At 39.6% G+C, this 25,575-nt stretch overlaps 1 protein-coding gene across 2 annotated transcripts in view; it reads left to right on the top strand.

Annotated features, from left to right (window-relative positions):
* The first annotated feature begins 206 nt into the window (after window positions 1-206).
* RPS6KA2 (ribosomal protein S6 kinase A2) overlaps window positions 207-25,575 on the top strand; it is a 162,824-nt gene continuing 137,455 nt past the window's right edge. For both annotated transcript variants that reach the window (XM_039707208.1, XM_039707207.1), the window contains exon 1: window positions 207-889. In XM_039707208.1, coding sequence (XP_039563142.1) covers window positions 791-889 — 99 coding nt within the window. In that variant the 5' untranslated portion in view covers window positions 207-790. The remainder of the gene's footprint in view (window positions 890-25,575) is intronic.

Genomic DNA, 25,575 nt, shown 5'->3' with positions numbered 1-25,575 from the left:
CTTACCATTTAGCTTGTGCTTTCTATTTTCAGAGCTGTGCCAGTGTTAGGTATTTCAATGTAAAGCGAGCGGGTGATTGTGAACAGGATATGGTGAGCTTTTCAATTTCGGGGGGGGGGGTGGGGACGAGACTAGTGCTATTTTGCATACTCCCCGGAATAAAAGGAGATTCAAACCCTTCTATTCTGGCAGTGGGGGCACGACATCTTTCAGGTTTCTTCCAGGAGCGACTCTCACAGGGGAGCTGATTTCTTCTCGGATCTGACCACCACAGCCCTCAGTAATTGTAGCAATGTCTGAATTCTGAGCTAAAAACAGAAGTGCAGCATGTGCCTATTCCCCATGTGATTCAGAAAGCAGGAAATTGAAAGAGCCTGACTGAGAGGAGAGGGAGAGCAAAGCAATAGACACATCTAATATTTGTCTGAAACCTGCTACGCCTGGGACGCCGGAGCTGTCATCTGCCGGCGCCGATTCTGCGTGCAGCCTCGGCAGAGCCTGATTGGGCGTAGTGGCACCGAAGGCAAGGGGGGAGAGGCGGCGGGGCTCGCCGCACCGAAATGTAAACAGTGAGAAGCGAGAGGGAGCGCAGCGCCTTCATGCTCCGAGGAGCAGGCAGCTGCCTCCGGGCTGCCCCGGCTCCGGCAGGGACCTCCGGCGGCAGGTCTAGCTGTGTCCAGCTCGATGAACAAAACTAGGCACTTCGGAGGCTCTCCTGCCTGTGGATATAAATAGGGGGCAATCGGGATGCGCTAGCTTTCTCCGTCGGCGCCGCAGCTGGGACAGGGCGATGGACATGAACGTGAAGAAGTTCACAGTGCGCCGCTTCTTCTCCGTCTATCTCCGCAAGAAGTCTCGGTCAAAGAGCTCGAGCCTGAGTAGATTTGAGGTAAAATTCGCCTTAACTTTGTTAAATGTAGCAAATGCTATTAGGTGCAGGTAGCAGAGGTACAAGAGAATGTCTGCATTTACTGATGTGATAAGTAGTTAAAGGTGCTCTTTCCCCGGAGGTGGTGATATTCGCACCTAATGTTCTTTGTTTCGGTGTAATTCAGTGATTTTTCTCGGTAGTATTCAATATATTGCATAATATATGTAGTGTGTTGCCAAGAGTCCTTTTATCAGCCTTACAGGGGAGGAGGAAGCTGGTTCAGGACATCATGAAGTTGTAGGAAATAATTACAGATCCACTTAAATTAGCACAAATAACACCATAGTTTGAAACAGCCTCATATTTTAGTCTACCCCTGCACACGTACCATTCTTTCTTAGTGCTAGGTTTCCAAATAATTAATCAGTTTGCTACTGCCTGTCTAACATATGTGGTATGTTAGACAGGGATTCTCTTGATTACTTCTCCATAGGTTTTCGTGTTTGCACATATTTTTTGCAGCTATTTTCTGTCCCATACACCTCTCCTGGTATTTTTGATTTACTTTGTTTTAGGAGAAGTTGTTCTTTAGGAGCTGTGGGGACAATGTCAAATTAAACCTTTCAGGATTTAGCAGTGTGGGGAGATGAAGGCAGTTCAAGCAGGAGGTATTAGTCAATTGGAACGTGTGAATGGGTTAGAACCCGGATTTCTGCCTGCCTTCCTCAAACCACTGTTCTTCAGGCCTGTATTTAGAGCTGTGAATAGTTGGCAGGATGTGAGATCAGTTGAATAGATGTCAGTTATTTTTATGTTGTTCACTTTACCATTGCAGATGATCTGTAAACTCTGCATTAATATAGAGGTAGATGGGGCCTGATTCCCTTCTGTCTCACATTTATTTTGTGCTGGTGTACTTCAATTGACCTCTGAGGAGTTACTCTAATTTGCACTGGTACTCCCAGGAGGAGGATTAATCTTATGCTGTGTGAATACATTTTGAAACATTATTACCTTAGTGTCCTATTTAAAGCCTCAAGTAATTGTTTGAACATAAACTTCTTCATGTGTCATTGGTTAAACAGGGCATGCTGAAAAGCCAAGTTTTTCACCTGTGTGTTTTGTTGGTTTTCATTTTCTTTCCTAATTATTTAAAATCAGTGTTCTTTATCATGTAAATTTTTATTTTCATCATCAAACAGACATGCAATGCATTTAAAATAAACTAATAACTCCCTCCTTGGAACAGTCACATTCCAGTAGGATTGAGGGGAGAGATGGGGATACCTTTCCTTTCCTGATTGTGTAGTCAGAATCACAGAGCTTAAGCTAGAATAAATGTTCCGTGTAACACATTGTAAATTTTCTAAGCTCATACTCCAACAGACACAAGTAGACCTGGAGTTACTTGAAGGAGTTCTGAGACAAATGAGTGTCTTCACAGGCCACCAGTGTCAGGATGGGGTGGTAGGAGGGGAGTTGGTTTGGTGAGAGCAGAGCCCCACCAGACCTCATAACTACTCATTTGACAGTGCCATAGTCTGGGAGAAACAGATTCCACTATACTAATTATTTAACTTACTGGATAATCCAGTGTGAATGACCAGTATGACTCAGCACTTGTATCAGGCTAGACTCTTGCTTCACTTACAAAAAAAAAGAAGAAGAAGAAAAAGTCTTTGCAATCCCTTTGACCACCAGTGTTGGATTTACTGGACTTTCTCAATAATTATGAAATAGTTTTCCCTTACGTGAGTTGTATGTTAATGACTTTTTTCTGATTTTAAGTAATTCGCTTCAAGAAGCAACCCGATACATATCCTGTCACACATGTAGCTTCAGAGCATTTCATCCACTTTCCTCCTTTCTTCTCTGGCTTGTCAGTAATGACCAACTTGATGCAAAGTGGCTCAATATTATAATGGAGTGGAGAATAGGGGCTGTTCCAGCTATAAGGAAAAAATTATTAATAAAATCTGTTCTGCTATTTAAGTGTGAAAATCATCAGAAATGTTACTTCTCCAAGCAGGGGGCAATGGCCGAACATGAACATCAAGTCTCCTCTGTGGTTTTCATCCCTGAGTACTTCCGTATATTTGTAATTGCAGGCTAACAAGTGCTTATCAGACAAACAGAAAGTGTGAGGAAGCCTGTTAGATGGTTTTTTAGAAGTGAGACTATTCTTCATCTTAGAGGGTGGATATTTTTAAAGATGCAGTAAAAAGATACAGGTTGTTACATCGCGGAATGAGTAAAAGAGGGTAGATATTTTTAAAGATGCAGTAAAAAGATACAGGTTCTTACATCATGGAATGAGTAAAAGTAAAGTAAAGAAATTTGGAAAAAACACATAGGGCATTGCTTTGCTTAGTGTGCATTAGCTAATGTACCTGGCAGAAATTGTGTTGCACAGTGTCATTTAAAATTTGGAGGGGAACTGTTTTTACTAAGTTGTGTGGGATTTTTGTTATGTTCTTCTTTTGGCAAGTTGTAAGTAGGGTTAAAGGGCTTAAGATAGATACTCCTAGGCTCAAGCATTTAATATGCTTAAAATATTAGAGTAGATTCAGAAATAGTACAGTATTAGTTATTAATATCATGATTAATTACTTTTTCTGCTGTGGTATTCTACACTTCAAATTCACTTCTAATGACAGTGGTAGCTTATAGGGCCAGGATACAGCTGCAGAAAAAGACTTAGCAAATCACAGCATGTAACCTGACCTTTACTTGATTGTTTCAGATGCCAATGTCATTGCTATACCTGAAACAACAAGATGATCACCTTGTGTAAACAGCTGGGTTTCACACTTTGTCCTGCTAAAAGAGGCAGAGTGCACTCTGGTAAATGAGATGCTATTAGGGTTTCATTTCATCTTGCCTAAAATTCATACCCTTTTTATTCTGGAAAAATCTGGCTGGAATTTGAATTTATTTGGCCACAGTTTAGGGGTTTCAGTTGATATTATTTTTCAGTATGGACTGCATTGTCCTTCATTTAAAAGGTATCTAGTGATGTAATTTTATTGAATGTGCAAAGTTTTGCCCTTCTGCATGCACAGAGTTCTGATTGAAGTCAGCTGAAAATTTAGCAAAGTCAATGGGAACTGCATGTGTGCATCTGAGAAAGGGCTTTGTTTATGGTTCTTGCTGAGTGTTGATGAACATGAATGCGAAACCATCAGGATAAAATACACGCAGTGGGTATCTGCTGAAGACTTTGAGACCCAGTGGAATGCATCTTATGGCAGCAAGCAATATCCCTTGATTTATAATCTAAATATGCCATTGGAATAAGCTAGGAAATACTTAAGCTTATAAAGAATTTGATAATATTTATTTCAATGATGCAGGAACGTTTGGTTGTTTTTTTCTCTTTTGTGAAAACAACCAATTAAAGCATTGCCTTTTATTCTTTTTGGAGATGTTTCTGGCTTTTGTGTTCCTGACATATTTTTAATTCATTATTCTTCCACTTTAATTCTTCTAATTCGCTTTTAGTTTTACTGGTAATGATGAATCCAAATTATGTTTAATCTATATATGGGGCTTAGAGCCTAGCAGAGTTCTTGGAATTAATTCACAATTAATTTGGAGCCTGGTGTGCTTTGGCAAGATCAGTTTCAGAGGCAGGATCTCGTGTGGATGATTCAAGCATAGGCCCTCCTTTGGTTCCAGCACTGGCATGTAGGAAATGGAAGCGAGCCTATGCAGGCTTGAAAGTAGTAGTGCAGAAGGACTGGCACTGGCTTTGTAGTACTTTGTTACAAGAGATTTTTGGTTCTAATTTTAGGCTTTGATTCTGATTTCCTACAAGCTAAAGTTACAGCAGCCTTATGAAAGAGCCCACAAAATGCTGAGCTAGACTGCTCCTTTTCCACATTGGGCTGGAGCAACAACGCTTTGCTTGCAAACACTTGTGAATTCTTCTGCACATGTATAAAGAGCAATTCTGTTTGTTATCAGCAGTATGTGCTTTACTATTTTTTATTATATTTATCGTTACTCACTTGGTAGAGGAATAGAGTTATTCTGTCAAATGTTAGCCAGAATAAAGGCAAGTTAAAGAAAGGAGATGGGGATTATAAACCCAAGAACATCTCTGCAAGGTGTAAGTCCTGATGCAGCTTTAGTTTTCACGTTTTTTCCCCTGTGGTGATGGTAATCTTTTTGATGCGTGCTCTTGTTACAGCAGAAGGTACCGACTCCGTTGTAGTGTCTGACTTCCCCCAGCTGCAGGCAAGACTTTTACGAGGAAATGCTGCAGTTCTCCTAGTCTTGCAAGGCTTGCTGGGGGGAAGGGAGTCAGGGAGGGGAGAGAGAGCAAGAGCAGGAGGAGCGTGTAGTCCCTCAGCTAGGTCACTTGAGGAGCCAGGAAACCCATTTTTCAGGCTCATTTTGACAACTTGCTGTGTCATTACAGATGGTTCAGACCTTTATGCTTTGCATTTCCCATTTGAAAAAAGGAAAATTATGATAAATATTCAAGTCCTTTGTTACTATTCTACCTATTTACCTTAGGTTTGGGGGCACTACTCATATGTGTACACTTTAGTAATAAAGGAATTGCTCCAATTCCCCAGCTGCTTCTGGCTTTATCCCAAATAAAAGTCTCATGTGCCTCTCTATGCGCTCCTTCCAACAAGCCTCAAATTAACTGCTGAGGTGCAGAAAGGGAAAATTAAGCAGGTAGATGTAGGGATAACTAATACACAGGAAAATCACAGAAAATTTGGACTGGAAGTCATCTAAAAACCCTTGATTTGGACCCCTCTTCCTCCTTACGGAGCATCAGCTATATCTATACTCTTCCACAAAAGACATTTTTCTAACCTCTTACTGAAAGCCTCCAGTGGTAAATGCCCATAACCTCTGTATGTGGTATATTTTGCATCATTATCCTTAGCATCTGAGGGTTTTCCTAATATCTAACACAAATTTCATACAGTGGGGAGAACAAGAAGCCTGTGTCTTCTTGTTCTCCCCACTGTAACTGTGAAAAGGAGTTTCCTTTTTTTTGCAGGATGATTTTGATGCATTTGGAAACTGTTCAGGTCCCTTTTCTTAGTCTTTTTGGAAGGGTAGGAAAAATGTCTTTTCTCCTTTCTTAAAGTTAGGGGTTTCCATGAGCAAGACCCTAACCCAGTTACATTGTTAGGGAGTATCTCTTCCTTTTTTGGATGCTAGTTGTCCCTTGTAAAATCAGTTATATCTCAAAGGACCCTACCCTGCCCATCCAAATTGTCATTTTATGCTCCATTTCCACCGTCTCAGTGTCTGCGTGTTTCCTTTTCTGATGGTATTTGGCATCCAAGCCAGTGCTGACAGAGTTGATTCATGGGCTCTGGTGTCAGATGAATTCGGACATAGACCACAAAACTAAATGCAGGCTCTGGTAACATAGCCAGGGTACACGAATGTTTGGGCATAGAGCAGGAGGGGCATGGGATCGTCATATAACAGAAGAGGTCTTAATTTGGTTGTGGGATCAGTCCTGTCTGATCTACAGATGGGATCCACACATGCCTACAAACTAGTGGTGGAATGACTGAAAGGGAGAGGGCAGTACCCTTCCACTCTCTGAGCCAGGTAGTACCCTAGTTCCCTCTGCCTGAAACATCTGTGTGAGGGTGTACAGGAGATGAAAAGCTGAACCTCATGGACTAGTTGGAACCTGTGGACAGCTGAGCATTTATTTGTAGTAATGTAGCTTTATGCAAGTGTAATTTTATTTAAAGTTTTAGCTCATAGTATAATGACCTGTCTCACCCTGTGACACAAGGAAGTCCATTTCAGAGGGTTTTGCTCTCCTACATCTATTTTTATTGTTAGTACCATTTGCTTCATGCATTTTTTCTGCTAGTGTCAGGAGAAGACTCCTTTTGTGTGTGCTACCTGCATTTGTGTCACGACAGGTATTCCTGGAAGTATTTCTAAAGTAAGACAGAAACCAGAACAAAAGCCCTCCTTATGTTGATTTACCAGTTACTCAAGTACAAATACTTTTCATCTAAATATTTTCTAGTAATTTCCTTTTTTTCACTTAACAAGACTTTCTGTCCCAGTGCAGCAAGGATTCCGTAAAAGTATTTGCTATTAATGAAGTCTTCAAGTATTGCAGAGAAGCAGCAGTTGGTTCCGCAGACAGGACACACACTCTGTGTGTGTGTGTTACCATCAGCTCTTACACAGAGCTTTCTGGTTTGCTTCCTGGAGAACAAAGTTTAAGGAAATGAAAAAAAGCGATAGGATTACTAAATCTGCTTTGAAAATAGCTTTCTGACTGAGGATGTGTAAGGAAGCAAGTGATCTATCCATTCAAGGCCCTTGCATGACAGCTACGATTCACATGTAGGGAAGTGCCTTGCAGGCAAACAGTTTGGGGTGCACATTTCCTCACTGAGTGCATAGATGTGATGGGATGGCCACAGTATGGCTTTGGAAGGCTTGGAAGGGAGCAGCTATCCTTTGCTGTTCACTCTCTCTCACTGCTTTGAAGTGTACTGTATTTGGAATGTATTACTATTTCAGCAGAGTTGCTTTTACTGTGAGATGTGGGAGAACTTACAGCTCTCTTCTAGCTGAGAGCCAAGAGTTCAAGGGTACTGGAAATGCAAACCTTTTAGAGCACAAAATACAAAACCACAAAGTTTCTAATGAAGAAAATATTTTCATCACATTGCAGTGTATTATTAGACATTGTGCAGCAGTGCATAGGCAGGAAGGGAAGATACAGTTTGCCTACTAAGTAATGATAGCAACTGGCTGACTCATTAACCTTTAGCACGTGAACTCATATAAAGTCCAGATGTAATTTGAGAGTGTCATGCCTCTTTCCTGCATGGCCAAATCTGAGCCTGTGTATGACTGGCAGAAAGCAACAAATCGTTTTACTTTCAAGAATTGTGTGAGTAAACTGGGAAACTCAGTAAGCTGAGTGTGTGGGTTTATGTATAACATTCACCTTTCTTTTCTTTTTGTTTTGGTAGAAATTTCTGTTCCTTTTTTTCTAATGAATAACAAAGAAAACCCTGCATCAGTTCAACTTCGTTTTCTCTGCCTTCACATTGCCAGTAACTAGTGGATAGGTTCTGTGACTCTGAAAGATATCCTAAACTTCTGCATCAGCAGACCTCCATGGCAATCTCTCCTGTATTATGTAATCTCTGTGCCTAGAACATGTCTGGGACAGAAATTAAACATTGTAATTGCATTAATTGAAAAGCCATCTCTCTAAATATCTGAAACCCTGCTGGATCTACTGCTAATCTGCACAGTTCCTACTTTATCCCTGTATGGGTATGCATTGCAGTTTATACTAAAGAATAATCTGAAAGCAAGCCTTTATGTTAGATTATTTCTGTGACACAGTTCAAGACCAATGCATATCACTAGATTTGAATTTTTTTAAAGTATTTAGTGTGTGCAGATGTTAAATAAAACATACTTCAGAAGTTTTTTATAACATTTCATTATGCTGTAAAAACTTGAAGCTCTTTTCTGGCAAGCAAAATCACTTATTTTTTGTTCCAAAACAAACTCCTTAATATTCAATTAAATCAACACTATTAGGATGGCTAAACCAAGATGTTTTCAAAATGCAAATTATTTTCATGTGTTGGCATTGTATGGCTGATTTCAAACACATTGCAGTGCCTAAATTTGAAAGAATGCAGAACATGATGTATCTGTTCTTGTTTTGCAGATTCTTGCATCCTTGAGAGTTACCTTCTCTGTATGTGGCAACCAATGAAATAGACATAAAAGGAGGCAAGGAAAGTGTGCTAGTTAATCTTAGCTCTTGTTTCAGTATTCTGTCAACTTCTCTTCAAATTCTACTTCCAAAGGAGGACCACATGGTTGGGCTTAGTCAAGAAATGGGTGAAAGTGTGTTATATGAGTCCCCACAGAACTTGCTGTTGTAAAGGCAAGTCCCCATTGAAGTAGGCATAAATTAATCCCTCACAGTCTCTCCAGCACTGTGAAGTTTTCCAGGTTTATGATGATAATACTGTTCTGTTTTCCTTATTTAATCCTCTTTTGTTCATGATGAAGTTTTAGCAATTGTAAGGCAAAAAATACATAAAGCCAATAAAGCAGGAGTTGGGTCAAACTAAGTTGAGGAGGATTGGTGGGAGGCTTTGCTTTCTCCTTTAAAACGTTTTAATGTGCATTATCCTTAGCTTTGTGGCTAAATCAAGCCATTATGTCATAAGGATAAGCACTTTGGAGGCATTTTCTCTGGTCTGAAAAGGGACAGCTGTGTGTACCATGTTAACTACAAACTGATCCAAGACAAAAAAAAAAAATCACCCATGTTAGTAGAGCTGAAGACAAACAAGTTTCTCAAAATCAGTTGCTGAGATTTGGGTTTTTTTTCCCATGATTTCAAGTTTTTATGCATTTGTGGAATTGAAGAATCCATACTAAAAACATACTTCAAGTGCACCTACATTTTCTTTTCATAATTTTGCGGAAAAATTAATGTCACAACATAATATACCAAGCAGCAATGCTGATAAGGATGGTGGGCCACAGAACTCACTCTGTCTGCAAAGTGGAAGCTATTTATTCACCTGATTTTCCCTGTTCCACCAGTACAATTATGGCAGCATCCAGATGTCTTTTCTCCCTACGGCTGTTAATGCCATGGGTGCTACAGCATCCCTTCTCACACAGCAGAGGAACTCCATCTGTATTTGCTTTCCTCTGAAAGACTGTGTGCTGAAAAAAAGACCTAATAACATCTTTTGCCTGATGGTATGAAATGAATTTCTGAAAGTCTTCTCTGCAACAGGGGCTTTTATATTCTAGCAAACAAATTTTTCATTTTTCCCAGACAGGAAAACCTATATGGGACATTAGAAGGAATGCTGTTAATGATTCTGAGGATTGTCACTTCCAAAGCACAGACTACCTCTTGTGATTATCTGCCAAAAGTACATGTGTTATCCCAACTGCCTTTTTGAAAATCTCTCCCAACATCAGGACAAAGCTTACATACCAGTTTACTCTTGGAGATTGGTATTCCACTGTGAAAGGATGTACGTTACCCATAACAAAATAATTATGTTAATAGTGCCAATTGAAATTTTTCCCTTGCTTGGTTTAAAAGCATTTTTTTTCTAACAGGTTGTAAAAGAAGCTATAAAATTGAGTAATGTTTGTATTGAAAGAAATGCTATAATAGGCAGACAAATGTGATGTTATAGGAGGAGTTGTTTCCCTGGAGTTGTAAGGAAAGTTTTAAGGTTTTGACTTAGTGTTTCTATCTTTCTCGTAACGTTTCAAATGAGTGAACTGAAACTGTAATCTTTTCCAGTGCAGATGGGTTCATTTCAAAAACATAACTTTTATGAAGAATCTTATTTATGAAAAACAGATTAGTCCTTTGCTTCTGCTGTTGACTGCTTATTCTTCTATTGATCAGTTTAGGGTTTGCTTTTTGCCTCCTTTTTGTGTTCATCTCTTCCTCCTTGTTGTTAACCACAGACACAACCATGGTAATTACAACCTATCCCCAGGGAAGTGGGGACTTAAAAAAACATTTAATGAGCTGTATGCACCACAGCCAAGAGAAAGTTTGCCCTTTTCCCCTAGCTTTTAAAATCCTTCTGCTGGTGTGAAATTCATGGGACTGAGAGAGAAATAAGAATAGAGGTCTCTCCATAGAGTACCACTATGGTCTACAAGCACTCATTTAGCTTTCTGGTGATCAGAGCTGTTGTTGTCGGGGATTTTGTATCATCTCTTCAGGGAGGCACATCAACTTCCCATTTTTCAGTTACTGAAGAGAAGAAATTAAGTTGCTTTGCTCTCTTGGGATATGATTTTTTTACTCTTGTCTGCAGGCATTTCTTCCCCCTTGTAAATAAAGGTAGAAGATTTGAATGTGCCATGTGCTGGTGTAGAATCGCACAGCTGGGCTGCAGAAATATTGAGCTCCATGCTCATGGAAACGGTACCCTTGAGACCAGGCTCTTGCCTCCTGGTGTCTTGTGAAACTCACTTTGCCTTCTCATATGTTTCCCTTGTAAGGTAACAGTTCTGCTTTTTCTTTCTCCCTCACCCTATCATTCATCTGATTCATCTTTTTTGTTTTATGCTTTCAACTCAAACAATGCAATCACATGATTTTGCTTTTCTCATACTGTGTCTATTTTGGTACTTTCCACCCTCACTTTTCTGAGATAATTGGGCAGTCATCAGTAAAAACAGAACTTTGAGGAAGTGCCGATTCAGAGATGATACTCGCCTCTGAGGCTGGGCAATGGTCAGATGGTTCTGGAGCAAATCCCAGATGCAGTACTTACTGCAAATCTCAGAAATGTCCCCATTTCATACACTTCAGTCCTTGCCTATATCTCTTCAAATGTCTCTGCATTCTGGCTTTCTGTAGTTTAAATGTCTTGTGATTATTTCTCCTTCATGCAGAGCAGCAGAAGAAACTCTACGGAGTCCCCTTGTCTCACAGCTCCCGAGTGTGTAGCTGAGGGTTTCTTACCTCTGACTCAGCTCTGCTCCCAATTGAGCATGAGCGTCTTCCCTCTCTGGGATTTTAGCTTTATAAAGTACAGTTTTCACAGCACCTCTACTCTGATTTTGAAGCATGGTTACTGTGGTATCTTCAGTATCTTAGAAAATAGAGAAATAAAGATAGCAATGTTAACATTTTGTGTTGCATGACAGCTTTTGTGCCTTTTTTGCCTCTATGGTTTTTACCTCTATGTTCTCTTTTGAACCTTGATGAAAAAACTCACAGTGAAAATTATTATTATGAGATTATTATTTGATCCCTTGTCCTTCTAGATATGTGAAATCATGTAGTCTCATGATTTCTGCTCAGTTATCATCCATTCCATCCATTTACTTCCTGAAAGGAGTAAACTGTGTAGTTGTTCTTCTTGGGATTTCCATGACAAAGTTCAAACTAGCCTGCATTAATTTATTCATTTATGATAAAAAGATCTCCCATTGAAAGCACCTTACCCTTGTAGTAATCCACTGCAAATGTACATGATTCAAAAGAAAAGCAAATCAGATTGCTCTTTTTCCCTCCCTGGAACTGTAATGAGATCTAAATCGGAAGAAAACTTGTATTGCTTTTATTGGGACACTTGACACCATAGCAGACTGGCATTGTTGTTGATAGTGCAGCATTCCTTTTAATTTCCAAAACTTGAGATATAGCAGAATGCTTTAACATCCTCTTTTAGGTAAACTTCCTTGACTTCTCTGTCTTCTGGCTGGTGGCCTCAAGTTGCCAACAAGGACTATAAAAAACAAACAAAAAAACCCCCATGTAGTTTAATGTTTAAGCACATTTTGTATTATTACTAACTTCTTGGCTAGCACAAAATTAGTGTCCTTATAACTGAATGTGTAAAAGAGGGTTATCCCCTTGTCAAGCCTGTGAACCTAGAAGGCTAAATTTGATAGTATTGGAAGGTACATCTAGATCTGAAATCACAGTATTTTATCCCTGTGGCCTCTAAAATATATTGAGACGGTCAAATCAGGAATCTCTCTTTTTCCCAGTGTAATTCAAACTCTTGTCTTGGATCTTAAAGTGTCCTGTTCTTTCCTCCTAAACTAAGAACTCTTCAAGGCATATTTATTAAATAAAAGCAGCAAAGTGAATGTTGAACTGCTGATGTTCCCAGCTAGTAGTGGATGAACAAGGTATTCTGTTAATCCTGCAGGGATGCAAACCAGAATGTCAGAGTATTACATTGGTTTTCCTTTGCGTTTCTGAAATGGTGATGTGTCAGTGTGCTGTGTGTCTGTCATGTAGTCATCTATGTGAACACAGGAAATTTACTGAAAAACTGAATTGTTGATTTGGATTCATTTTTAGCCTAGGTCCCTAAAAAAAAGAGGCTTTATACATGCCCCCACACCCCTTTCTGGGCCTTTGCTTTGAAAGCACTATCAAATTTAACAGAGAAAGGGAGAAAAAAATAGTGTTCTGGAAGACATAATGTTCCTGTAAGATTCTTGAAAATAGGGACCTAGAGAAAGGACAACACTGCTGCTCCAAAATGAAGGAAGGGGGAGTGGGAGCAAATTTCTTTGTCACTAAAGAAACCAAACAGAGGGAGATGGTGGGAGAGAAGGGGACATCTTGATAAGAAATGGAGATTTCTCACTCCCCTCTTTTCAGAATATTACTAGACTTTGATGCCAGGAAGGAAAATAGGATTTTTTTTCATGAGAAGTGTGTTTGGATTTGCTGCAGAAACAAGTGGATTTGTCTATTTACCTGTGTAAATATTTGGGCTTTGAAATACTATAGTCCCCAGCAATGATGTCATTTATCGTAATAGTACTGTCTTTTACTGATGTTTTTCCCTTACTATGAAGTAAGCAAGTTCTTTTGTTTTAGCAATTACTGCTTCTAATGTAATGGGTGAGGCAGAAGAAGTCACTAGCAGTACTATTTTATCAAGGTTACTGAGACGCTTTTGCTATAAGGGGCTGGCAGTGTAGTATAATACTGTTCTTTTTCCCTTTGGAATCCAGTGATCATTTTTGTGTGGAAACATATTAAAGATATTTTCTTGAAATCACTTTAAATGTGATGTACCAAGGGGGGAAAAGAGGTATTTGACTATAGCTTATGGAGTAAAAAACTCACAGAACATATTAAAAAAAAACAACCAACTAATTTATGAGTAGAGTTATTTTTAAAATCCTATAGAAGTTAGTAGAAAATATAGGCTGGCAAAGAATTCATCAGAAAAAAAAATCATAGTATAATAAGTCATGAGGTTTTAGAAACCTTGTTACAGAATTATAGTAGAATATCAGTGTTTGCTTGAAATAGCCTGTCATGCTAGCTCATTGTTGCTTTTATGACATGAATAATTAATTTCTTTGGATAAAAGTGGATATTTAGGCTGGCAAGAGAGGATTTGCAGGTGCAATAATGAGTCCTCAGGCGGGAATATTTGAAGTAAGGAAGTCTGGGAAGAATATTTTTACTGATGCTGTAATTGAAATAGTACATTGCAAAATTGCTTTTAAATTCTGTTGCATATAACTAAACACTATCAAATTACTTAGTTTGGTGTCTCATATTTGCAAGCTGAACAGTCAAATGGGTCAATCTAAAAATTTTTGATATTTTCTGATGTTTGCAGGATTTCTGATTAGTGACACTTCATTTGGTGAAGCTGCTAAATTTTTTAGCCAAGACCTGACCTGTGCCCCACAAACTGGAGTTAAAACTGATCACTTTTGCACAGCCTCTTTATAATTTGCCTCTGAATTGCAAATGAGACATCAATGCATACAGGAGAGAAGGGGACTTGTGTGGCCACATACACAAATGTTTTACACTAACCAGATTATGCACATCTTTTGAACAGTCTCTTCTGTTGTTTGCAATAAAGGGAACATAAGCAAATAAAGTCTAGTGGTCTTTGCTCTTTTTCAGGACAGTTTCTGAACAGGATTCAGACGATACAATTTCTAAGGAATATGTTGTAATTACAGCCATATTTTGTATGTGTGTATATATATATGGCATTTACATGAGTAATGCATTTAACAATGTAAATACATACAGTATGGCAGTTTTTCCATGGAAAATGCTACTAAGAGGATTACAGTTTGGTCTCATAATACCCTACACAGCCTCTCATTGACCCAGAGTGGAAAATTGTTTAGTTCTGGTGGTCACCAAACAGATCAGCAGCTCACATTCTTGCTGCTGACATTCCATCTGAACTGAAATTACTAAAAAGATAACATTGTTTTTTTTTTTTAAACTTGTGAAAATCTCTCCCCAAAATTATATTGTGCAACTTATTTTAAAATGTTTTCTCCATTTCAGGGTTTAAATTCCTCTGAAAATTATTTTTAGTACATAAATTAACAATTTCTGACCTTCTTCCTTCCCTTTTATTCTCAGGGTTGAGCCATTTTTCTATATTGTCTCCTCTCCCCACAGGTGTAGGTTTTTCCCTTTTGATCTGTAAGAGGCTCTTCCTGTCCCTGAAAAGTGCTGCTAATGAAATCATCTTTTTCCCAGCTGCTTCAGATGCATCTTCTCTTCCACTGCTGAGGCCCATCCTGTAGACTAAGCCACTTACCTCCCCTTGTTTAAATATCTTATAAACAACCATTCTTGCCATTAACTGAAGCAAACAAGCTCAGCAGATCATTTAATGCTGCAAACGTACTTTCCTTGAAACTTCTGAGGTTTTTCTGCTGCCCTTACTTCCACTCTGCAGCCCTTTCCTTTCTCATAGAATGGTAGAATGGCTTGAGTTGAAAGGTTCCTTAAACATCATCTTGTTTCAAATTCCCTGCCATGGCCAGAACACTTTTCACTAGACCAGATTGCTCAAAGCTGTATCCAACTTGGTCTTCAACATGTCTGGGGATGGGGCATCCCTAACTTCTCTGGGCAGGCTGTTCCCAAGCCTCACCACCCTCACAATAAAGAATTTCTTCCTAATATCTTTCCTAAATCTAGCCTCTTTTGGTTTAAAGTTATTATCTCTTGTTCTATCACCACATATTCTCCCTTCTGGTGTTGTACCAAAGACTGAGGAGCCCCTTTGGCCAGGGAATGTCTGCAGGTCATGGAGGGCAGCTCATAATTCATATTTAAGTCCTAAATTCATATTTAAGTTCTAAACACTGAGACATGTTTTTGCTTTTGCACTGAAATTTTCTAATACACACTGTGCACCATCTACTAGTGACACACATGGCTTAATTATGAAATCACCAGTAGCATACCTCTTTGATTTTTCAAATATCTGTGCTGCTTTACAAAGCCTTCTAGCTTTTCCTTTCACCGTTCATCATGCTAGGGAAGTTAATGGCTTGTTCCCAAAGCTCTCTCTGGGTTGCCAGTGTATTTATTAGCATAATGTTAAAGACTATGAGAATTTTTGATTCTGTATGATAACCAAACCATCTGCATTATTATAATGGTAAAACTCCAAAACAAAATTCAGACATTCTTTTGGTTCAAATACTAGATGTGTGTTCTCCACTGTGCTCCATTAATTACTGATAAATAGCTCTAATTTACAGAGAATACCCACACTATCAAGCTTCCCTGATGTTAGTACACCAGTGTTTTATTTCACAACCAGTCTGTTCACAATCTACTTATTTTTCTTAGAAACTTGAAGATGAGAAACACTCAATTTATTTGTTGTGCAAGTGTCTCTCAGACCAGAGAGATTCCCTGCTCACTGCACTGGAGTTCTTTATTGTGCCACCATGGTGAGCTCTTGTGCTCTTATCTGTCTTGATTTCAGTGGTGCTGCAGCCATCTTCTAGAGAACCAGGTTTATGCTTACTACTCTGCACTAAAAGCACTTTGGTTCTGGACCAACCAACACTGAACTCCCCAGCAGTTTTTAAGTACACTTTTGCTAGAGCTTGCTTCATGTATGCACTCTAGATTAATATTCAAGGGTTCCTGGTAGTTTGAGCAAAGAGACACAAATACTGTAAGATTTCCAAACCCAAAGAGTTTTGTCTTATGGAGAGAAAAAAACAAAAAGAAAAAAAGTGCAGTGTCAGAATAAAGTTTGTATGTGTTTCCTTGCCTTTGTTTCTTCCCCTGCCTAGGTATTCTTGGGTTTTGATCAGAGTGCTCTAAGGGGTCTTATGGATTTGTGTTCAGATCTCAGCATATGATTAATCTTAAAAAGTTTTTTATCTTATCAAGTCCTTCACAGCTTCCCATCCCAGATACTCCTCTGAAAGGATTTGTGCTCTGATTGCATTGTTTCTCTTCCTGATTAGTCACATTCCACAATACCCCTCTCTGGAGGGGCGTATAAACAGGAAAACAACTAAATATAGATCACAGAGAGAGAAGGAATAGAATGCAACAGTGTGCATAAAACAAAGGACTGCTTGCACAGATGGTGTAGGACCTAGAGGAAATGTGGAGGGGGAGAGAGAGAGAGAGGCATGAGAATGAGCAAAGATGGGGAAAAAAATTACCTGTGGCATAAACTGTTTATGGGAGAAAGGAGGCAGGCAGAACATCCCTCTGTTGCGTGGAACAATCTGTAATGAACTGGGTTAGCATGATCAGAGAACAGAGGCCAAACTAGACTTGAAATCTTGCTTCCTTTACAATTAGCTGCTAACTTGATTAGAAGCTGGTCAGCAGAACAGTCTTGAATACTGCAGCCACCCCCTTGGGGGCAGCCTGCTTTGGTGGAGCAGAAGGCAGGGGAGGTCAACCTTCATATTAAACACAACATAAATATAATCTCATGGAATGGCACACTATGAGAAATTTAGGGAGGTGCTATTTCAGGCATTTTCCTGCCTTGGTCTATTACATTTTTAGTTTTATTCTGTTATATATTAACACAAGTTGCTGACCCGGAGCAGTCTAAAAGCCTCTGGTCAACAGACTGGCTTACAGGACAAAGAGGAACCTTACATCTCTCCTTCACCTTCCTGCAGTCCTTACCCAGCTCTTACCCTTCCTGCCTAAGCAGCTGAGATGTGACTGTGGCACATTGCTGTGCCCTTACACATATGCAGTGGGACCCATCTGTATTGCCAATTCCCACTTTCCCAGCAGGCATGCGTTGCTTTGAGTGCCTCTGTGAATTAGGAGGATGAAGTGCTTCTGTGGTAAATTACCCCACTCTGCAGCAGTGGCAGCAGGAGGGAATGGGTGGCTGTGCTTCAGCAGCCTGCAGACAACACCCTAGTGTCTCAGCTCAAATCATGGACAAAGCAGGGCTGACACTGATACCCCAGGCTGTGGACTAGGGCAGTGATGGGCAGACCTCTATCTGTACTGCCTCTGACACGGGACCAGTAATTTTCAAGGGAGATGGAGGAACATATTTGATTGGGAAGCAGAAACATATTAGATTACCATTCCTAAATCTGCAAAATCATGATGGTTGGAGCCTTGGTTCATTTTTGGAAGGATACAGAGAAATCTGTGTAAATGAAGGCTGGATTTGAAACCTTCTGCTGCTTCTTTCTGTGCACAAATAGCTTCTCTACAAATAATATGTTGTCTGTCTTTCTCTTCCCCAGCATCCTTCCAACAGTTCTGCACAGGCTAGACAGTCAGTTGCTGATGACTTCTTTTTGGAATTGATGGTTATGTGGAGCTTTTTATATTGCCAAGCAATTTTATACTGTTTTGTTTTCTGGTCTATGTATAAGTCTGCAATTACTCATATTTTTTTTGTTTAGAAATACGTTTGGAAAAAAAATATAGTGATAAAAAATAGCCATCCAAAATCCCATTTAAGTGTTAACATCATTCTTCATCCTACCTTTTATTCTTGAAATGAGACACATGTTCATTTGAGGAAATTTGTTCTTGTTTGAGCAAGAATGAGGAAAAAAAGACCATTGTAGAAAAGCTTTAAGGGGTCTATTTTTCTGGAAATTAAAAAAATAGCACATTTTATAATGTTTCAAAATGGGGAATAAGTTGGGGTTGGTTTTTTGTTTGCTTTTGGTTGTTTTGGTTTTATTTAACCAACTCATTTAGAAGAATATTATTTAACATGTAATTAATTTTTACAAATCAAATATATGTGTATTAGTATTGTTGGATTTAAAGCACCAGAGAGCTAAGTCTGGTATTAATCTGTTTGTAGAAAGATAATCTTTGAAGAGATTATACTGCTAGTATTTTGATGAGAAATACTACTTATTATTGAGAAAGAGCCAGTAATTGCATTTATATTACAGCAGAAAATTATGGGGAGTAAAATCAACGTACACCAGCTGTTGTCTTCAAAATACTGCAGACTGACTCCATTGTGCATTCTCCTGAATGATAAAATCTAATGTGTGTACCTGCACAGTTTTGGTTTTATTTTGTTTCTTCTTCTGACTGTTGGGAAAGGTACCTTACTGTTCAAAAAGATTAGTCTGATTATAGCACAGTAATGAAAGGTGACACATCTCACCCCTTCTGTCCCCAGTAAGAGCAAGGCGGCCTAGCAGTAGAACCAGTAAAGAGAAGGCTGTACAGAGACTGCTGTACCCATCCAGTGTCCAATAGAAATATGCTATTACTCCTTTAGAGATAGAGGTCTGCTGGAGACTTCAAATTGTTCTGTGAGTTTTGTTCTTTCCTTCTAACAAGGAGGTTCTCTAAGGTAGAATTGGGATTGTTTTTTTAATGTGGTATTAACTGGCATTACTTCTCAGGTTGAAACTCTTTAATATCAATACTTGCCACATAGGTCTAAACTAATGTTGGTTAGACAAGTAACTGTGAATTAACAATAAGGTAAATGGTTAAGAATCTTGTTTTGTATATGCCCAATAAAGGCTGTTGTCAGTTGTTGTTAAAGATATCTGCATTTTTGTTGCTTTATGTATTATCTGTTATTCTAAAAGTATATAAGTGCTTATACAGCTTTATATGTTCTATATTTATGAGAAATCACAATTCAAATGGACAGTTGGGTGGTGATGAGTTGAAGTCTCCAGTTTCTTTATTTAGTACCTACAGAGAGCTGTAGATTCTCCATGGCCCCTGCCTCCTTTCCCCAGTTCTGGCCCCTGATGCCATCAGCAGTCCTGCTGTAGTCCCTGGATGTACATAGGTGTGTGCATGCAAATTAACACACACATATACACACACGTGTGCCTGTCCTACCTTGTCCATGCTCCAGACAGCTCATTTCACAGATTTCAAGCTTGCCCCCACCTTGGGATCACAACCACCACAGCCTGAGCCTATTGGTCCATACCCTGAGCCTTGGGTGTGTCTGAGGAGAGGCTCTGATGCCTTCTATTTGGGATATTTTGCCACACCAGAAATGCAAGAGGAGCAGTGGCCTTTCAGTTCATTTGAGGAGCTATTTCTTTAGCTGTGGCTGCTCTGTGTTGGTGCTCACCAATAAGACATGGCTGTGCCAGCTGCTTTGATTGTGAAGATAGAAAATGCTCAGTGGACTTTGTAAGCAGTGCAATGGCAGGGCTGGCAATGAGGGACTATAACAGAAAGGGAGAAGTTCATCTAAACTCAGAACAAAGATGCAGTGCTTCAGTAGGGGGGAAGGCTCCCTTTTAACTCTCACTTAAAATGAGAGGAGAAGGGAGGAGAGAGGAACGTGGCAGAGGGAGGAAAGGAGGCACACTGAAATAGATGACGGAGAAACAAGGGTGTGGAGATGATTGAACACTCAATACAAGGCTGAGAAGCTTGTCAGAAGCTTACAGAATGCTGGATGTCTGGAAAAAGCAAAAACCTATTTTGACTGTTTCAGCAGCTGTTCCTGCCAACTGGTTTTGTACTCTGCATGTCTTGCCCCCCTCCCCCTACGCCTTCTCCAAAGTGCACTGTGGTGAATCACAGCTGGTAACTGTGGATGCAGTTTGAACAGAGGAAAGCTAATACCCTCTGGTGTTTCCAGGCTGGAAATCCTGTGAATCATAGACAATCTACAGGCTCCTGGTTTTTCTAGCATAGCAAGGTCCAGCAAAGAATATGCAGATTGTGCCTGCAATATTACAGAGGAATGCAACAAAAATCTTCCTGGAAGAGGGAAGCAAACACAACAGGAGGACTGCGTTTGGTCAAAGTTACATCTCTGTACCAGACAACATTTCTTATGTTTGCAAATAACAAAGCTAAGCCAGCAAAAGCTTGGTGTTGCAGATCAGACCTTAAATAATAGTGACATAAGGTTAGGAAACTCAACTTCCCATTTTCAGTGACAATTTTTCCAAGTTAGATACTGCTGTTCTGTAATACCTTCAGTAGAGCATCACAGGCAATCTGCCATTTGAAATTTTGTTTAAGGGCTTTGCTGGAAGAATAACCTGTCTTTTACAGCATTCACTGCATGTGCATGGGACTACAGTCAAAATCTATAAAAGATCACTATCATGATGTTACTGGGTTACCTGTGTTTTTCTAGATTATGTTGTTATCCTTCTGTAATACAAAAATGCTAATAATACTTACAGTCTCACTTGCATCATTATTTTTGCACAGTTCATGTACTTTGCAGTCCCCAAAACTTGGATAATGAGCCTAAGTTGACAGATCTGGGGTTAGGTTTGGTTTGGTTGGGCTTTCTTAAGAGTCAAGAGTTAATTTTCTGGGGAAAAACTGGGCCCACAGACTGAAGGGCTCATTTGTCAGTATATGGTCCATGCCAGTTTTTAAAAAGATGCTGGATTAATATCTGTAGAGTATTATGGTACTAGAGAGAAAAAATATTTATGTACCTCCATTGCTACAAAGTGTTAAAGATATGCACACATACCAAAAAAGGTCCCTCATTTAACTCTTCAATAATTATTTCATTTATTAAAATTACCACCAAAACTCTGAAAAGCAATGCTACTCTTTCAAAGCCACTTCTACTGACTTTACAAATCTATTTTAATAGGATTTCAATTTATGATATATTTAAGCAAGGCCTTCAACATGTAAATTTTAACATTCAAGACGTAAGCCAAAATTACTTGCTGCGACCAGGCTGCATTTAACATGGGATATAAAAGAAATACTTCAGAATAAATGCAATGAAAGCTGAAACTCAAGCTCAGCTATTACAAATTCACTCTGAGGCCTTGAATGAGGCTTGGACCAATATGATGGCCTTTGAGATTAAGTTTTCATCTGAAAGGACCTTTTTTCCTACTTTTGTGTAGGAAAACTGTAAAACAGCAGCAGTATATTAAAAATGCATGCTCCCAATCCTGCATTTCCAGTGGCATGCAAGGCAGTAAGCAGCTGATACCATATTGGACTGTGTACCAAGTAGCATTTACAATTTCAGTTTGGAATAATGAGTTATTTTCAGTGTGCATGAGGTGTGTGCAGATGATCAGTTTTCTGCTGGGATGGCAAGTTAAGGTGCAGGGGTTCACTGTGCTTCCCAGGGAAGAGATTCAGGGCTGCTGACATGTGAGTTCACTGCTATAGGCAGCATGGGCTGGGTTTTTCTAAACCTTCCCCAGTACTTCTCGCAAAATATGATTCTCTTCCTTTGAGCTCTATGTCTGTAAGATCATGACCTCTATAGTGTCATGTGAACTAAGAATTAATGTGGAAAAACAAATCAGTAACACACAGCACATTTGTGTAAGCAAACGACTGCTCAGTTCTTTGGCTGTCCTGTGCACTAGTTTTGCCACCAGTTAATGTAAAAGCCTAATGCATCCTCTTCCTGATAGTTTTCTCCCTTCATTGTTGACAGGATGTGCTAAAAATAGTCTCCAGTCTATAGATATCTAAACAATGAAACTACAATTTTGGGAGTGGGGATGTTGCCACCAACTATTTATTTACACTAAGCAGCAGCAGGAGTCAAAATGAGTTTCTGTAGATGTAGCATAGTAGTAATGTCTCCTGAGGTTAGAATATAATTTCTTCCTCATTTTGTTTTCAGAGAATAGTTGAGATAGGGTAGAAATATCCTTTCCCCCTGAGGAGTGGAGCAATTTGTTTTAAATTTCCATGGTAGTCTGTACACAGCTCAGAAATTTATCTAGAAGACCTCATGGATCACTCAGCTCCAGCATGCAGAAATTAATGGAGTTTCAAATTATGCTTTGGACAACTATATTTTTTCCAGTTATGGTGCCTGATTAAAAGGCTGTAAGTCTTAAGGGGGAAGAATAAGTTTACCCTAGAATTAGGTGAGTTGTTCCTGGTTCATATTCTAAAATCAAATAAGGTAGGGATGAATACCTGTGCTCACCTTGAGACAGAGAGTGAGAGTCTGCCTTCTTAATTAGATTATATCAATATATTTAATTAATATTAATTAGTAATTATATTAATTAGTTGCTTCCTGTACCAGTCTTTGTGGAAGAAGTTTATACTCATTATACTTGTTGTATTCCTACTACTTGCAGTGAGCATGGCTTGCAACCTCTATGCCAATGCCCCAAAAATGGCTACAGCTGAAGTCTTTGGCCATTTCCAACCACTGCAGGTCAGTGCTCTGGTATGTCAAGCCATTATTATTCAAGGGTGGAAAGGAACATGGGAATGGAAGCTGTCACCTGCTAACCTGCTGGAGGGATGCTTGGAGTCCAGGCAGGACAGCAAAGTTACCAAGCTGTGGCCATGGGACAAATGCAACTCATATTGAGCAGTTTATGAGAGAGGCAAATTGGTTATTTCCCCATCATATTATAAAAGTCAGATTATACATTCCAACATATGTTGGAATGTATAATCTGAACTGTATTTATGATGGTGAATGGAAGATAGGAAACATGTTTTACTAGGAAAAGCAGTCTGTGATCATCGAGTGCTATTCTTATGCTTATTATTAATGACATAGCCTGTTGCATACTAGGAAAGAACGCAGATTTTACACCACTGCATTTGTCATACAATTCATAATCCCTAGACAAGTCCAGGCAAAGATTGCTAATTTTTTAATGAATAATGCAGAACTATGTCTTATTTGTATCTGTCTCTACAAAAATTTTCACTAGTTCAGGAAAGTGAATGAGCTTCCTCTTAAATAACACTTGTTGACTCTCAGAAGGAAAAGGATTTGTTGGTCTGCACATCCTGTAGCTCTTCTTGCTGCCACCTACTACTTTGTCCAAGGTCTGTTTTATTTTTTTTGTTTGTTTTTGTTTTGGCCTTTTTGGTTGGTTTTGGTTTTGTTTGGTTGGTTTTGGTTTTGTTTGGTTGGTTTTTGTTGAACTCAGGGTGTCTTTTCTGTTTTGTTCTCTTCTTCTGTTACCTTTGGAATGGTCCCCTGCGCATTCACCTCTGCTGATTTCTCTGTATTTCCAGCAGGTCAAAAACGTTTTCGCTCTTGTGTGGAGGTACGTGGTGTTAAAGCAAGGAGACTGTCTATAGGGCATGCAAGCTTGTTACTATCTGTACCCATGAATACCAGTGCTAGGAATGAGAGGAAGAAGGATGCCTGAGCATTTGTTTTAGACACACAAGAAGTTGCAAACCAGAAGCCTCCTCTCATCAGTTCTTGTTATAGGTAAAAATGAAATATATCTAATTCTAATAGAAAAACAAAATAAATAATTTGCGACCATGATACAGTCCTGACAGCCAACAATCATACTGACAGCGCAACACCCCTAGGAGATAGGCTGGGGTGAACGTGGATTTGGCCTCTATTGCACCAAATCCCCCTTCGTCCGCACTAGCTGCTCAGAGGGGACAGTTTTAATACTCTTTATTCTGCCCATGGCAGAGTCTCTTTGTTTCCTTTTAGAGTTCTTCATATTCAAGTTGGTTCTTTTCTTCAGTCTGAACTGCACAAAGCCTTTGTCCAGGAATAGATTAATTCTTCTCCCCGATTTCCGGGAGTCCTGTATTCAGGTGGCAGGTGTTGATGGCCCATGTTATCTCAGATGGGTATCTTTGTGAGCCATCTTCTCTGGGACATGCCACCGTGAACGACCATCTCCTGTGCAGCCAAGGTTTCCTTCCTATGTAAATGACATGGTATTCCCTTGCCAGCCTGCCACGGTTTTGCTATCCTGAGAATGAAATTCCTAGCCTCCCCTTGTACAGCCAGTTTGATTCATATACTTTATAGAAGTCTATATTTTATTGGCACAAATTACTAACTATATCCCTAACAGTTCTGCTCCCAACTTCATTTATGTCATGCAGTTGAACAGATGCAGTGTCACCCTCTGCCCCAAAGCCTACCTCTAGCTATGACTGTGCGCAACTTGATGCCACATCCCAAGACAGAGGCAGGAAATTTAAGGAACCCTGCTTGCCCCATACAGTAGGCATACAGGTTTATGACCTTAAACATCCTGAGCTTTCTTTTCAGCCAAGATAGTAGAAAACTTAAACTTTAGAGTTTATTTTAGCAATAAAACAGTAATCTGATGTAAATGAGACTGAATTTTGGAAGCAGCCTAAAAAAGGGAATTTTACAAGAAGAAATTTACATCTTGATGTTGGATCCCAGTGTTCTCTCTTTCTTCTCTAGTTGTTTAAGGGATTTCCTGCAGCATGTGTCAAAAACTTGCTTCTAAGCACTTGGCTGGTGAATTGTTCCTTCATGATGAAGTGTGCCTGGAGGGTTTTACTCTTCTGCTGTCCTTTGGTAGAATGGTGATTCTGGGGAGTGGGTACAAAGTGTGATGAAAAACCAACTTGAGAACGTCTTTTAGTGTGTCTTAGAGTTGGTCTCATTTCACTTGACCGCTGAGGGTTTATTGGGGGTCCCACCCCCAGGAACAGCATGGTTACTGAGGGAGAAGGGAGGGAGGGGGAGAGCCAAGGTGGGAGAAGGGCCAAGAGAGGGTCTGGTTTCCCTCGCACAGTTTAAGAGCAGGAATTCAAAGTGGGCGCGGAATAAGACTTGGGCCAATGGGATTACAGATACATGAGACTTCAGGGCAGGATCACAGGCTACATTTTGGAGGGGTGAGACAGACCATACTTGACCTCATCACCTCTGGCAATGCCTTTTACAGCTCAGGGTTTTCATTCAGGAATACTTTACCTCTTTACATGCTTTGCTGTGCTCTCTGTATGGATTCTGTATGCTGTGGTAAAGTTCCCCTAAGGGATAGTGAGGAAGGAATCCAAGTCAGGGGCTACTTCAAAGTCTTTGACCCTGAGGAAAAGTACTCAATTCCTTGATCAAGTGACAAAAATCGCAATGAAAAGAAGGACAGTAATTCCTATTGACAGGTTCTCATGGTAGATGAAATTATTTGCCTCTATATCTAAAGCTGTGTACAGGACTACAACTGTTAAA

The sequence above is a fragment of the Passer montanus genome, unplaced genomic scaffold (genome assembly GCF_014805655.1).
Source record: "Passer montanus isolate IOZ18808 unplaced genomic scaffold, ASM1480565v1 scaffold2, whole genome shotgun sequence".
NCBI classification, from domain to species: Eukaryota; Metazoa; Chordata; class Aves; order Passeriformes; family Passeridae; genus Passer; species Passer montanus.
This window is presented reverse-complemented; position numbering and strand designations above follow the sequence as displayed.